Below are 16,217 nucleotides of genomic sequence, written 5' to 3' on the forward strand. Positions count from 1 at the left end.
TAGCTTTGGTACTACTGTTATGTTCTGGTTTAATTTTAATTTTAATTTTAATTTTAATTTTAATTTTAGTTTACTTATTTATTTTTGAGACAGAGAGAGAGCAAGCATGGAAGGGGCAGAGAGAGAAGGAAAGAAAGAGAATCCCAAGCAGGCTTTGCACCGTCAGCATGGAGCCTGATGTGGGGTTCAAACTCACAAATTGTGATGCTTAACTGACTTGAGCCACCCAGGCACACCTGGTTTAATTTTTAATTTGGAAGCACTTTTATTTTAAAACATTTTTATTTTAAATTGTAGTAAATTTTTTTTTTAAAGTAATCTCTATAGGAGCACCTGGGTGGTTCACTCGGTTGAGTGTCCGATTTCAGCTCAGGTCATGATCTCACAGTCTGCGAGTTCAAGCCCTGCGTCGGGCTCTATGCTGACAGCTCAGGGCCTGGAGCCTGCTTCTGATTCTGTGTCTCCCTCTTTTTCTGCCCTTCCCCTGCTTGCATTCTGTCTCTCTCTCTCAAAAATAGATAAACATTAAAAAAAAAAATTTTAAGTAATCTCTACAGCTCCAGTGTGGGGCTTGAACTCACAGCCCTGAGATCAAGAGTTGGATACTGCCATCTCAAACATTTTTTAAGTGTGCAGTTCAGTAGTGTTAATTACGGTCACATTATGTTCAACAGATCCCCAGGACTTTATCATCTTGCAAAACTAAAACTCTATGCCCGTTGAGCAGTAACTCCCCATTTCTCCCTTTCCCCAGCCCCAGGGGCCATCATTCTAGCACTGTTTTTCTGTTAAAGCTTTGTGTGATTATGCAAATAATACTGGAAGAAACTGCCTGTTATCCTGTGGGATATCCCCCCTTCTGAATGTGTCTGCTTCCCATGGTTTCCTTAAGCTCCTTCCTCTCTAAGTTAGCTCTAAGTATCCGAGATTTAGATTCATCTTCAACTTCTTTGGCTAGAGTACGTCATGGGGTGGGGGGTGGTTTGTGCGCTGTATTATGTTCTGTCAGGAGGCACATGGTGTTGGTTTTTCCCAAAGGCCTAGCCTTTTCTAGTCATTCTCTGCACCACTGCACCAGTCACAGTGAGGTTTCAAAGCGTTCACCACCTCTGGGTTATACAGAGGCCAGCTGTTTAGTTCCTTCTTCATTACCTCTTCTAGATTTTCTCTGCATTCCTCCTTCATCACTACAGCCTAGTTTTTAGACCCTTGAATTAAGAGGTAGTGGAGACTCTTGAGGGGTCTCAGGGTGGGCCATTTGTTGAGAACCCTGGGCCAGGGCTTCATGCTTCTTGAGGAGCCTTAACTAGAGAAAGTCAGGGAGCACAGCTTGACTAAGTCTGTTCTGATGCTTTTTTCGTACCCAAACTGGCAGCGGTGACAGCATGGCATCGCTCACCCTGCCTGTCACCCCTGAACTATTTGGAACACACAGAAGATGTATAAGCCACAGCTTCCATATTTTACAGACTCGAGCTCACTGAGATGGTGCGTATCTCAGCCTGTTATTTTGGCTTTCAGCTTGCTGCTGTCCTTGTGGGCTTCTGAGGATAATGCTTTCCTGCTTCCCTGCTTTTCCCATGCAGTTCCTGACATCTGATAGGGCACTACTCTTTTATTTGGGCTAATTTTTTAAATTTCGAAACACTCATGTTTTAAGCATTTTTTTTGTGATTATGCATGTAATGCATATTCCTTGAAGATTATAAAAATTTTTTAATGTTTTTATTTATTTTTGAGACAGAGATACAGAGCATAAGCAGGGGAGGGGCAGAGAGAGATGGAGACACAGAATCTGAAGCAGGCTCCAGGCTCTGAGCTGTCAGCACAGAGCCCAATGCAGGGCTCAAACTCATACACTGTGAGATCATGACCTGAGCTGAAATCAGACGCTTAACTGACTGAGCCACCCAGGCGCCCTTATTCCTTGAAGATTATAAAATAACATGTTTTTCTTTGAATACCTGTATCTCTCTCTCCCAGATATACTTGCTGCTAAAAGGGATAGAAAATTGTCCAGATATTTTTTCCTATGCATAGATCTATATAGATTTTTACATTAAAATATTTTTATGAAGTAGAATCATATCAGCGCTGTATTGGAGGTTGTAATCTTTATTCTAATATACCATGAACATCTTCCCATATCCATAAGTATGCCCCTAACTTTTGTTTTTTAGGACTGCCTCATACTTGGTTACGTAGATGTATCCTGATTTACTTCACTAGCCTTCTAAGGTTGTAAACTGGGGTTGCTTGTAATCTGTCTCTGTGTGCACATTACTGCTATAGTTACACTTCCCTGCTATCTCTTGGACCTTAGCATTTCCCTTATCAGTCTGCTCTATTGTCTTTGCATATAGTCATATTTCCTAAGAGGGAGTTCCCAGCAGAGGAATTTTTGGGCCAAAAGGTATGTGTATCTTGAAGGTTTTAGAAACATTCCTGGCCTCATCCCAGCAAGGTCTGAAAGTTGTGATTTTTTTCTCTAGGGAACTACTCTCTTCCACACCCCTTTTCTCCTTGAAGAATTTTCACTATGAACCCATCTAATAATAGGAGTGAGGTCAGAGCTGGAAAGAGTCACAGGCAAAGTAGCTTGACCAGGGGAGGGGCAGAGAGAATCCCAGGCAGGCTCCATGCTGTCTATGCAGAGCCTGAGTGGGCTTGATCCCACAAACCATGAGATCATGACCTGAGCTGAAATCAAGAGCTGGACACAACCGACTGAGCCACCCAGACACCTCTTGACATAGTTTTTTTTTTTTTTTAAGTTATTTATTTATTTAAGTTATCTCTACACCCAATATTTGGCTCTAACTGACAACCCGAGATCAAGAATCATATGCTCCTCCAACTATGCCAGCCAGGTGCCCCTTAACATAGTTTTATTAGGTTTACTTTCCTCATTAAACAAATAATATGAAGCATATTAAAGAAAATGTTGGAAAACAAGGCTAATCAATTTCCTGAGTCCCAGAATCTCAACAAGTACAAGCCCAGAAATGTAGTCCTGTTCACAGGTAGAAGAGCTCTTGGCAGAGGAGAGAGTGTGGGCTTTGGAGCCAGGCTGACCCACACCAAATCTTGCCCCTTCTTGGAAGCTGACTGATTAAACCTTGTTTCCTTAGGAAATGGGGTAACAGTGCTTCCCCCTGGAACTGTCCAAAGGCCTGGGGCTCATCTGTGTAAAAGAGCCCAATGGTGTCTGGTGAATAGTAGATACTCAGCTACCAGTAGCTGCTGTTACATAATGCTTTGTTTTCATGTAGTTTTCACTTACTTTTTAAGGTTTTCTTAGTGACAGCAAACTACAGAATCGTAAACCAGATTTAAACATTGAAACACATTTTATCATTTAGTAAAACGATTCTCTATACAAAGAAGTTTATCTTTGGGTGAAGGTTTCTCAGAACATGTTGCAAATCTGAAGTTCTCATTTCATAATCACATTTTCAAAAAATGGCTAATTATATAAAGGTTTGATTCAGAGAACATAAAGCATTGTATTTATACTTTTCTTAGATTTCAAAGAAGTGATATTACTAGATGAGATGTGACGAACATTTCTGTGGCTCTGGAGAAAGAGCCTGATGAATTTGTGTCTGGAGGGGCAATGCCATTTGTAGCAGAGGGAGGCCGGGAGGTCCATGGGTGGGAAATAAGTGACAACCGTCCTCCCTCCTGAGTCACTGACAGGTGCTGCTTATCACTTATGCTCTGTGTCTACTTCACTGGGAGAATCTTTCACTCCAGGCAGACAAGGCCAACTGAGCAAAGTTTGTATGTGCAAAGGAATGTCTTTGCAGCACCTGGTGTAAATAAGCATTTGAACAGCTTTCCCAGTAGCTGGTGGATAACTCATTTAAAAAAAACCAACAAAAAACTCAGCCTATTTGATAAGCCAAAGTAGTGAGTCTTTGCTTACTAATGAATTTTTCCCCGTATGTTTTTTTTAAATTTCTTTGTGAACAGTTGAGGCTCTGTACCTATTTAGCTGTTGGGTCTTCATGCATTTTCTTATTGATTTGCCTGAACTCACTTTTCTTTTTTTGAAGTGTGCACTTCTGAAGGGTTAATGTTTTCCATTTTAAAGTAATACTTGGCTCATTAAAGACAATTTGTATTTTGGGGTACCTGGGTGGGCCCTGTTGGTAGAGCGTCTGACTCTGTCTCAGGTCATATCTCATGGTTCCTGAGTTCAAGCCCCACACTGGGCTCGCTGCTGTCAGCGCAGAGCCTGCTTTGGATCCTCTGTCCCTCTCTCGCTGCCTCTCCCCTGCTTGCTCTCTCTCTCTCAAAAATAAATAAACATTTAAAAAAAAAGACAATTTGTATTTCTTAGAAAGGTAGAGTTCTCCTCCCTCTGTGCACCCCCCGCCAAGCACCATGAACACCTTTTTCTTATAATTTAAAAATGATAACTAGATTCATGAAAATGGTTGCCCCTGGAGAGCAGTGGGGAAAGGTCTGGTTTTCACAGTACCTCTGCCGTTTCTACCCATGTGACTGTATTACCTATTGTAAGGTGTTTAAAGTTTTCATGGAGCTGTGCTCACTCCATGCATGCAATAGCGGATCTTATTTCCACCCAGTCCTACACCCACACCCTGCTCTTTCACCCCCTTGTCTGTTATCACTTCATTAATAGCCACACCAGAGCTTTCTGTGTGGGGCCTTCCCTGTGTTGTCTGCATGTTTGACTTAGTTCTGATTTTTCATAATTGCAAATGATACCGTAATGAGCATTTTGGTGCTTGAAATGTTTTCCCAAACTTAGGATTCTTTCCTTCAGATAGGTTTTGCCAAAGGGGAATCACTGGGTCAGGAGGGCTATGATTGTTTAAAGGTTCTTGATGCATCCAAGCTCCTTTGAAAACATTACACCAGTTTGCGCTGCTGCCTGTAATGTGTTTGTCCCACACATCCTTGTTGGCATTATGTATTAACAGCATTTTTCACTTTGCTAATTTAATAGGGGAAAGTGCATCCAATTTTTATTGCATTTATTTAGTTTTTTTTAATGTTTATTTATTTTTGAGAGACAGAGACCGCATGAGCAGGGGAGGAGCAGAGAGAGAGGGACAGACAAAATCCAAAGCAGGCCCCAGGCTCTGAGCTGTCAGCACAGAGCCCAACGTGGGACTTGAACCCACAGACCAGATCATGACCTGAGCTGAAGTCAGACACTCAAGCAACTGAGCCACCCGGGCACCCCTCATAATTTTATTTTATTTTAATGTTTATTTACTTATTTTGAGAGAGAAAGTTTATTCGAGCAGGGGAGAAGCAGAGAGGGAAAGAGAGAGAATCCCAAGCAGGCTCCATGCTGTCAGCGCAGAGCCCAGTGTGGCGCTCGAACTCATGAACTGAGATCATGACCTGAGCCAAAATTAAGAGTTGCCCACTTAACCGACTGAGCCACCCAGACACCCCTCACTTTAAGTCTCCTTTAACTACTCTTGAATTCCCTTTGGTATATTGCATGAAGAGAAGATCAAAATTACCCATTGTAAATTGCCTCAACATCAGTTATCAGTAAATGGTTCATAGTCATATTGTTGTATAGTGCGGAATCTAGTATCTGGACCATCTACTTTCATTTGCTTGTTGCCCTATTGTATCTTAGATCTGTACTCTTCTTTATAGCCTTATAGTTGAGTTTTCTATTACTGTGCCTTAAAGTGTATTTATATGTATTTTATATGAAAAATATAGAATTGTTATTCTTCCAGATGAACACTTATGTTTATCAATTAAAAACGGCCTTTGGGTGACTAGTAAACTTATAAATAAATCAGAAAGAATTAACATTGTTTCATGTCCTTTCATGTATTCAAACTCGTGTATTGATGAGGGTTTTATACTTTTCTTCTCATCAGGTCACAGGTTTTCCTCAGCCATTCCTATAATACTGTTGCAGTTGTGGGTTTCCTTGTGTAGGGCTTTTCTTTTTTCTGTTACAGTTCTCATATAAAAAAGGAAAGCCAGCATCCCAGGAATGGGGTCACTTCAGTGTTGCCCCCATTGCATGCCTTCAAGCCAACCAAACCCCAGACTTCCAGAAGCAGTTGGGGGCCAGAGATGCTCTTGATAAGAGCCGGGGACTCTCTCCCCAGGAAATTCAGAGATGCCTAGCAGTAAGGGTAGGTGTGTGTGCGTGTGTGCGCCCACACAGAGACTTACGAATGCCACCTCAGTGGGGTCAACCGTGCCCCCACCTCGGCTTCGAATCTCTCCTCCCCCTGACGCTTGCAGTTGGGAAGCTCTGAGTTCAGTGCTGGCGCCCAGGCCATAATTAGGTCTCCTACAGGTGGGATCTTGGAGGAGGAAGGAAGTACGGGACCCACTGCCTGGCACCTCACCCACTTCAGCCTCTCAGGTAAAAAGATAGGCTTGGAATAAAGAGAAGAAGCAATCTGAGCGGCAGAGAACCTCCATGAGGCGCACCTAAGGGAGCCAGGGGGCAGGATGGGCAATGTCATGAGGAGGAAGGGGGCATAACCCCAAACAAAGAACCTCCTGTTACAGAATCTTTTGATTTCTCAAGAAATCAAAATTGAGCTGGAATGCTCAATTTGTATGTGACATCTCCCAATATTTTAATGGGGACAGCTAATTTTAAAAAACCCAGCAGGAACAGAGAACCTTTGCAGGCCATGTCTGCTCCGTAGGCCCCATTTTGGCGCATCTGACTCACTAGGGGTCAGATCCTCTGCTGGTTTCTAACCCTCATGCCTTGACCAGGTAGGGACACAGAGTTGAATAGGTTGGAAGAGGCAGTCACTTGCTCAAGAGGGCCAGCTAGAAACTGGTGGTGTCATAACTAAGTCAAAGTCAGGCCGTGTGACTCCCAAGCCGTGCTGTTACCGAGCCCATGGGTTTAAGGCAGTGTTTCTCGATGTGTGGTCCCTGGACCAGCAGTACCCCATTACCTGGTATAGCAGACAAGTGATGGCCCCCAAAGAGACCAGTTCCTAATACCTGGAACCTGTAAATGTTACCTTATTTGGAAAAGGTGGCTTTTCAGATCTGATTAAGGATTTTGAGATGGAGGGATTACCTGGGTGGGCCTTAAATGTCATTAATATATCCTTATAAGGAGGCAGAATGAGATTTCACACACACACATGCACACACATGCACATGTGTGCACACAAGATTTGAAGACTGGAATGGTTCAGCCACAAGCCGAGGAACACCAGAAGCTGAGGAGGCAACAGAGGATCATCACTGAAAGCCTCCAGATGATATCCTTGCTGACATCTTGATTTGGACCCAGTGATACTGATTTTGGGTTTCTGACCTCCAGAACTCTGTGAGAAGAAATTTCTGTTGTTTTAAGCCACCAAGTTTGTGGCCATTTTTGAAAGCAGTCACAGGAAACCAGTACGCTTAGGAAAATGTTAGGAGTGAATATTCTGAGGCTCCATCCCAGATCTACGGAATCAGAAATTCTGGGAGCGGAGCCCTGCACACTGTCTTTTAACAAGCCCTCCAGGAGATTCTGTCAGAACTTAAAGTTTTGAAAACAAAGGCTGAAGCCAAGGGTTGAAAAAACAGGGACCAGGAATTTTGTGCGAACATGTTAATGGGGCCTGTGGCAGATCAGGAGGTGATCTTGACCTAAAGGCATTCGTGCATTTGTGTGATGTGCTTGGCCCCCACAGGCATATGGGCTTTCAAGTTGATCCCGAAAACCAGTATTTCTCAAACTTTAGTGCACAGTACGGAGAAAGGTAATAAGCAAAACAAGGTGGTGTGTGCTACAAGGAAAAAGAAAACAAGGTAAGAAGGCAGAGGGAGTGCCAGTTGGGAGGGCTAGTTTTAGACCAGGTGGTCTGAAGAAAGCTTTCTGAAGAGGTGGACTTATGAGAAATCAGCCATGGAACATGGGGAAGAGAGGGTTCTGGGCAGAGGGAACAGCATGAGCAAAGGGCTTGAGGTCAGGAAATAGCTTAAATGCTGGAGGAGATGGGGGAGCAGTGTTGTTACAACTTGCCAGAGGAAATACATGTGTTCTGTGAGAGGACTTCTGGAAGCCTGTGCCTGGTTCCCTGTGGACTTCACCCCGTGCACCTTCTCCCTTTGCTGGTTTTACTTTGTATCCTTTTGCTATGGTAACTCTTAGCCACGAGTATGATTATGTGCTGAGTTGAGTCCTCTTACTGAGTCACCGAACCGGGGGGTGGTCTTGGGAACCCCAAGGCATTTCCCGAAGACTAATATGTGATATGATGAACGAGCTCTGAAGTTTCGTGTGGGTGGGAAGTCTTAGTAAGAACTGCTGGAAGTTAGTTGCCACAGAGGTGTTTCCTCACCCTCACTGTACGTGCAGGGTTTCTCTCTGGTATGGGTCCTCTGATGTACTTTAAGGGGTGAAACATGGCTGAAGGCTCTCAGACACCCCTTACACTCTTGGGTGTCTTGATGCTGTGGGTGTGCTGGTGCTTGGTCAGGGAGGAGCAGTACTGAAGGTGTCCCCGCACTGCTCATGTGTAGGGGCTCTCCCTCCAGTGTCCCCGCACTGCTCACACACGTAGGGGTTCTCCCCAGTGTGAGTTCTCTGGCGGAGGCTGAGGGAGTTGCTGTAGCTGAAAGTCTTTTCACAGTTACTGCATTTGTAGGTTTTCCTACAAATGGGTTTTCTGGTGCTTCGTGAGGAAGGACCTTTACCAGAAGGGTTTCCCACAGTCAGGGTACTTGTAGGGGTTCTCGCCTGTATGAGTTCTCTGATGGGAGATTAAGGGATGAGGCCCAGCTAAAGGCCTTTCCACATTCACTGCATCTGTAAGGTCTCTCCCAGTGTGGGTCCTTCGTGTTGTCTGGAGAGTGATGACTGGTCACTAAAGGCCTCCCCACACTCATTACAGTGATAGGGTTTCTCGCCAGCGTGAACTCTCTGATGGTGAGTAAGGCCTGCCCTCTGGCTGCATGCATGGGGTCTCTCCTCAGTGTGGATCTTCCGTGTTATGTGAGGAAGGGCTTGGAGCAGAAGGCTCTCCACATTCAGGACATCCACAGCCTTTCTTCTCTGTGAAGATGCTGAGAGATGTCACCAGGACTGGCCTCTTGGGGAGGCTGTCCTCTCTGCAGGTCTTTATGAAGTTCAGGTCCCCAGGTCCTTTGTTTTGGGGACTTTCCAGAGACGTTCTTCTTTGAAGGTGTCCCTGTTGTCAGGCCCGGTGTCCCGGTCTGAAAGAAAGTTTTCAAAACTGCAAACGCCTGTAAGATGTGAGACAAGACACTGAAACCAAGGTGGCTGCTCCATTACCAGTTGTGATGGTTAGTCGTATTTGTCAGTCCCGAGTGATTTCAGTCAAATATGAATCCGAGTGTTGCTAGGAAGCTAGTTTATAGATGTTGCTAGCACTTACAATCACTTCAGGTAGAGGAAATCATCCATGATAATGTCAGTGGGCCTCATCCAATCAGTTGAAGACCTTAAGAGTAAAAGCTGAGGCTTCTTCGAGAGGAAATTCTGCTTGAAGACTGCAGCATCAGCCCCTGCCTGAGTTTCCAGCCTGCTGGGCAGCCCCAGAAACGCATGAGACATTTCGTAAAATAAATCACTCCACACACACAGCTTATTGGTTCTGTGTCTTTGGAGAACTCTGAGGCAGCGGCTCTCCGGTGAGGCTGGACGTCAGGGTCCAGGCTGGGAACAGGAGAAGCGTGCACAGATTATAATATGGTAAAGCAGGGCTGACCCACAGAGGAACGGAACGTGTCGTCCGGGAAAAGGAGAACTTGGAAAGGGCGGGCCAGGATCTGGGGGCCTCAGGAGTCCGCGTGGGCTGCAGTGAGCCCACACTACCTCGCAGCCGGGTCTCAGCGGTGCTGGATCACATGAACACGCGGTTTCAGGCAGCTGCTGTTCTTTGCTGAGTCACATTTCCAACTCTGGCACTGCTGGCATCTTGGGTCACGTAGTTCTCCGTGTGGGGACCGTCCTGGGCATCGTAGGATGTGAAGCATCATCCCCGGCCACTTCCACGAGGCGCCGACGGCACCCTCTCAGCTGTGACAACCAAAACTATCTTCAGACACTGCTACACTCCACCTCAGGGCAGAACTTCTCCCGGTTCGACCACTGCTGTAGTGGGCTGTGACATGGGGTTTTAAAAAATGAAACAGAATGGAACAACAGCCTGTCGTGTATAATAAGGGTAAGTATCATTTTGTGAAATTTTCGTTTCAGTCGTATCAGATGCGGACATAGGATGTGCAGTGAGCTGGGGAGTAAAATGCACCTTTCATCAGGGTGTGGTAGAAACAAGTTTGAGGAACTGACACAGGGGCCGTCAGCCCTACCACAGGGACAAAGAGAGCCAGAGACAGAAACAGGGCTTTAGACCGAGCTGAGATGTCCACAGTGTGTTCTCTGCGGGCACCCCTCAAGGGGACTCTGACTATTGGGCCCTTGTTGACCCTGCCAGCCCCATCTAGCCTGTCCTCTTCCCTTCCCCCACACACCGGCACACAAGTGCTCAGCAGGTGTCGGCTACCAGTACTGGGTACCCCAAGTGCAGCCAATTACAAAGCCCGGTCTCTTGGCCTCAGCCATTGGCTTCAGAAAGAAAACAGGGGTGCCTGGGTGGCTCAGTCAGTTAAGCCTCCGACTGTTGGTTGCAGCTCAGGTCACGATCTCACGGTTCATGAGATCGAGCCCCGTGTCAGGCTCTGCGCTGACAGCGTGGAGCCTGCTTGGGATTCTCTCTTCCCCTTGCTCTCTCTGCCCCTCCCAGCTCATACTCTTCCAAAATAAATAAATAAACATTTAAAAAAAGAGAGAGAAAACAGACATGGTCTGATGGCACTCAGGTCTGCGGCTTCTGCTAGAACTTCTGGGAAAGAGAGGCGCCCACCCTGCTGGGACCACTGAGCATCATTAAAGCCTACTGCTGCCAGAAGTGGAAGGGGCCAGCCTGGGAGTGGGGCTAAGAGAGGAGAAAACATAACTGAGAAACAGACAGTGAGAGCCTATGGAGGACCAAGAAAACCAAGGCCAGAAAGTAACACTTGAGCTCCTAGATCCAGCCATGCCAGAAGCCTCAGTCACCCTTAGCTTTTCCATTATGTTCATCCAGAGAGGTGGGCACTTCAGGAGAAACAGGGTGGAAAGACCATGAACAGAGGCACTGAGTGGCTGAACCCCATCCCAACCTAGGGCTGACATTCCCGATGCCCCCTGGCTTCTATGCAGTGAGGTGGGGTCTGAGGTCACTGAAAAATCACTGCCCTTACCCAGTGAGACCAGGTTCCTGTAGTTCTCCAGCATGATGTCCCAGTACAGGACCTCTGGCCAGGACTCAGCTGCCCCCGCCCCTCCTGGGAGAAGTCTACCACCGCATCCTGGAGAGCAATCAGCTCCTGGAATGACTAGCCCTTCACATGGTCACAGGGAAAGGGAGTCTGGGGTTGGGAGGGGAGTCAAAAGAGAAAAGTTCAGGACTCCTCACAGCATGGCTGAGGCCGCACGTGGCAGTCCAAGAGCCAGAAGAGCTCACAGACTCGTGGAACCTGGCCTTCCTATGGGGCTGTACAGGACACTGCAATGCACTCAGTGTGACAAAGATTTACTGGGGTCGACTTACACCAGGCACCTGGGATTCAGTTGCTGGGGACCAACAAACAGGGAGGGTGGGCACTGTGGCACATGGGAAGACCCTGCAGCCAAAGAGGGTGCCCCTACTCAGCCCAGCTAAGGCTGTCCCCCAACACTGGCCTCGTGTTGCTAGTATGAATGTTGCCCTCGGACTCTGCTTGATCCACTGCGGCCTTACTTTCTGCACAGCACTTGTGACCACCTGAATGACCACGCCTGCGGGTTTCTTTAATGTCTCCGTCATTCCTGGTCTCCACGCAAGCAGGAGCCTCGTCAGTCAGCATCAGAATTGCATCCCAGTGCCCGAGAGCGCCTGGCACACAGGAGGCCCGTGGATATCCGCTGACTAATGGATCGCACCCACCGGCACACTGCTGCCTGGGCCGGGTGTGCTCTGTGTCCAACTTGCAGCCACGTCCTGTCTTTCAGATCCCAGGGGCCCTTCCAGGGAAGACCAGAGACGGCCGGCTTACCGGGGGCCTTGCAGTCATAAGCCCAGAACATCGACCGACTTACCAGGGGCATCGCAGTCACAAGCCCAGAACCATGCCCTGCTCTTCAGAGACCCTCTCCTGGTGGAGAAGGAAAGAGCGGTGAGTGACGGGGCCCTGGTGGGCCATGCTGCCAGCCCCTCCTCTGGGACCCAGAAGGGCCACCTCCCTTTCTGGGGTTGGAGGAATGGGTAAATGGCCACTGTTCCCTGCAGCCTGATCCAAGCTGAGAACTCGAAGTGTGGAACCAGGGTTCTGGGTTTGAATCCCATCTGTGACCCACTAGCTATATGACCTCTCTCTGAGACTCAGTGTCCTTGTCTGGGAAATGGGGATAGGAATGGGATGTACCTGTAGGACGTGGCAGGCATACCATGAGCTAGTGAATGCAGATGGTGTTACTGGCCCTGGGTTCTTCACCTTCCCTGTAGCCACACCCTTGGCCACCTATCTGCTGTGGCCTCTCACTAAGCGCGGTGCGTCCCCCGCCTCTTGGCTTTGGTCTGGCCTCCTAACCTGGGTTGGCCAGCAGCGGTCCTCCCGTTCCTCCAGCATCCCGACCTCGTTCCTGCCATAGGGCCTCTGTCCTTGCCCTTCCCCCTGCCTAGAACCTTCTTCCTCCAGCTTCTCCTCCAGCATATGATTATCCCTCAGGGCTGAGCCCAGACGGCCCTCCTGGAGGGGGTCTCTAACTCCCCCAGTGGCCCAGCCCTAAGTCGCTGTGCCCTGTGCCCTCTGGTGTTTTCTTCAGAGCACTCATAAGTGACGGCGTTGTTTTACTGCCGTCCCTGGCCTGTGTTCCCCACGGGAATGGAAGGTCCCTCCCATGCACCACCCACGAGTAGAACTCCACAAGCGCCCCCAGAACCTCAGACACAAGGGCGATGAGCATGGACTCACATGGATGTGACCACAGGTTTAGAGACCCCCGTGCAGTTGTGCACGATCACAAACACACACACACACACACACACACACACACACACACACACACCACTTCCGCAGGCAGGTATGTGTCAGCCCTGTCCACGCGGACATCCGACAGGCGGGGGTGCGTCCCTCCCACACAGAATCGCTCAGGACTACGTCCCCACCGCACGAACCCCCAACTCAGCCATGGCAAACCTGTACGTGACATACCACACTCTACCCTCGTTGTGCACGCGCTCACATGCCCGCTTGTGATCTGCCCTCATGCGCGCACACACACACCTGCACTCGCCTGCCCGTGATCTGCCCTCACGCGTGCTCTCTCTCACACACACACACACCTGCACTCGCACGCCCGTGATCTACGCTGACGCGCGTGTACACACACGCACACGCACACGCACTCACCCGCCTGCCTGTGATCCGCCCTCACACGCTCACGCACATGCACGCGCGCACACACACACCTGCATTCGCACACCCTCCTATGTTCCGGCCTCACGCGCACATGCACACACACACACCTGCACTCATACGCACACCTGTGATCTGCCCTCGCGCGCGCACACACAAACGGACTCGCCTGCCCACCTATGATCCGCCCTCACGCGCGTGAGCGCACAAAGACCTGCACTCGCTCACCCGCCACGCGCACCACACTCGGACACGCACAGCCACAGGCTCAGCACCCGCGCTGCTCTGACCCCGCTGCACCGCCTGACCCCCTCGGAAGCGGAAGTGCGCCAGCCCCCCCCAACCCCCCGCGCGGAACGCTCTGGGAAATGTAGTCCCGAGTGTTGCGCACAGGCGCACCGCCTTGTGGCGCGGCAGCTGCGTCCTCCGTGGAGTAAAGTCCCCTTGTCTCAGAACCAAGTATGATAAGGGATGGGAAGGGCCGTGCTACTCAGAGGTGGTTTAGAAAGGTCTTTTGAAAGAGATGACAAATATGAAGCAGCAGCAATGCCCCAATGTAGGGAAGGGTTTTCTGAACTGAGGAAAGAGCAGGTGCAAAGGCCCTGAGGCAGGGAAAGGATTGACGTGTTTGAAGAACTGAGATAACACCAGTATAGCTTGGGATAAAAGATGCAGGGAAAGGCGCAGGGAAGGAAACTGGAGAGGTGGATGGGGTTCCGCACATGGAGAGCCTAGGGCAGTGAAGGGCTGCAACAGGGATAGCACGATGTGATTCATATTCTAAACAGGAATCCATGTTTTCTGGGTGGAGGGGAGTTTGGGAAGGTAATAGTGAAGGCAGGGAGATCAGGGAGGAGGCCCGTGGGATAGTCCAGGCAGAGGTGGTGTGTGCTGGGTTAGGATGGTGGTCAAGGCCTGGTGTTAAATGCATGGGTTCGAAACATACATGGAGGGACACAGTGGAGTGTGATGGGGAGAGGTGAGGGTAAGAGGGAAATCAGTAGCCTGCTAGATTTCTGCCCTGGGGATGGATGGATGGCAGTGCACTAAATGGGGTGAACACTGGGGAAGGAGCAGGAAAACTGGGGAAGGAGGAAAAATAGAGACTGCGTGTAGGTGTGTTAAGTTTCAAGGACTTGCTACGTATTCGTGCAATGTGATTTAACATGAACGTATTCATTCACGAACCAATTGTTTATTGAGTTTCTATTCTTCACTGACACCGTGTTTGGTGCTGGAGCATGCTAGCACATCTCACGAGGGTTAATTACTAACATTCGAAAATGTTACAAACCAGTTGTTACCCTATAGATTCATAGTTTGACATCAGCTGTGGTGAGGTTATTTACACCATGGAAATTAGCAAATGCTACAATTTTTTTCAGAGAGCTGGTTTTCCATCACTCTATTGGATAACACAAAGCAAGCAAATGTAATCTCTACCTTCATTCAGCTTTAATTCTCATGGGGAAATAGATTTGTAAACAAATAGCTAAACAATTCACTGACACTGCAATGCATGTTTTGGAGAAAGGAGAGTTCTGAGAGTATAGAAGGAAAATGACCCAGCTTCGCCAGCAGGGGTGCTCAGGAAGTGATAGTTGGGCTGTGATCTGAAGGCTGAGCAGCACATTTTAATATTGGAAACCAAGATGTGTTTTATTGACAAAGTGTCAAAGTTCGATTGGCGGTGCCTTTTCCTTTCTTGGTGGAGTGTGAAATGATGAACTGTCCTCCAATTGGTGGTGGTCTGGATTCAACTGCACTAGTTAATCTGACTAGGGAAAGGGTTGTCCCTACTGGGTTTGTGGAGCCCCATGATGCCATGCAGGTGTGGCATAAATAACTGTGGAGAGGGGACTAGAAACCATTAAGGGCTCAGGGGTCCCAGCCCCCTGACTCTAGATAACACCAGTGCAGCTCTGGCTTTTTGTTTTTTTGTGGTTCTGCTTCACATTTGTTTGTTTGGAGGAACACATATTGAACACCTAGTGTGTGCCAGACAGTACACACAGCATTGAAGAGAACAGAGCTCTGCCCTCCTGGAGGTTATATTTGGAGGGAGGGGATGGGGATTTGTGGCCAAACAAACTGAGTAAGTAGTTCAGAAGGGTGATAAATGCAACATAGATAATAAAACAAAAGGAGGGGATTGAGAGTGACCTGGAGGTGACCTAATTTGGATGGGAGAGTTAAGGAAGACCCTTCTGAGGAGGTGGCATTGGAGCTGAGACCTACAGGATTATAGAGAGCCTGCTACCCCAAACCTGGGATACCCAAGTGACTGGATGTTTTCTGTCTCACTGAGTAGATCTCAAGTGATTATGGGAATGACATCCCATCACCGTTGCCATATTCTTTTGGCTAAAAATACATCACAAGTTTCTTCCACATTCAGGTAAGGGGATTATATAAGGAGGATGTGATTCATTGGTGGTCACCTAAGGGTGTGTCTGCCACACCCACGTGATCACCAAAAATTTATGTAATCTAACTGGCTCATCACATGCCCCTTTTCTCTTTTTGGACAATTTATGTCTCTCCCAGGGCTTATGCATTTGATCAAGAGGCTGGTATTCCCAAGTAGAAGAGGACTCTTAATCCTCAAGGATATGTTAGTAGCACAGCAAACTTCTCCTAAAACTCCTCCCCCCCCAAATGTCTCAACAAAGTAATGTTTTTGAAGTGATAGAGAGGGTTCAGTCAGTTAAGCACCCCAGTTCGGCTCAGGTCATGATCTCACGGCTTATGCATCAGGCTCTGTGCTGACAGCT

At 48.1% G+C, this 16,217-nt stretch overlaps 1 protein-coding gene and 1 long non-coding RNA gene across 2 annotated transcripts in view; both read left to right on the forward strand.

Annotated features, from left to right (window-relative positions):
* Nucleotides 1-16,217, forward strand: part of ZIM2 (zinc finger imprinted 2) — a 75,157-nt gene that overhangs the window by 18,293 nt on the left and 40,647 nt on the right. Inside the window, exon 6 of the mRNA XM_042970672.1 lies at nt 12,038-12,201. Within this exon, the coding sequence (XP_042826606.1) occupies nt 12,038-12,201 (164 nt within the window). The remainder of the gene's footprint in view (nt 1-12,037; nt 12,202-16,217) is intronic.
* Nucleotides 13,740-16,163, forward strand: LOC122234393. Its single transcript, XR_006212182.1, has 3 exons — nt 13,740-13,902; nt 15,755-15,841; nt 15,991-16,163. It is a non-coding gene; the product is annotated as an uncharacterized LOC122234393 (long non-coding RNA).

Source organism: Panthera tigris, chromosome E2 (assembly GCF_018350195.1).
Source record: "Panthera tigris isolate Pti1 chromosome E2, P.tigris_Pti1_mat1.1, whole genome shotgun sequence".
Classification (NCBI taxonomy): Eukaryota; Metazoa; Chordata; class Mammalia; order Carnivora; family Felidae; genus Panthera; species Panthera tigris.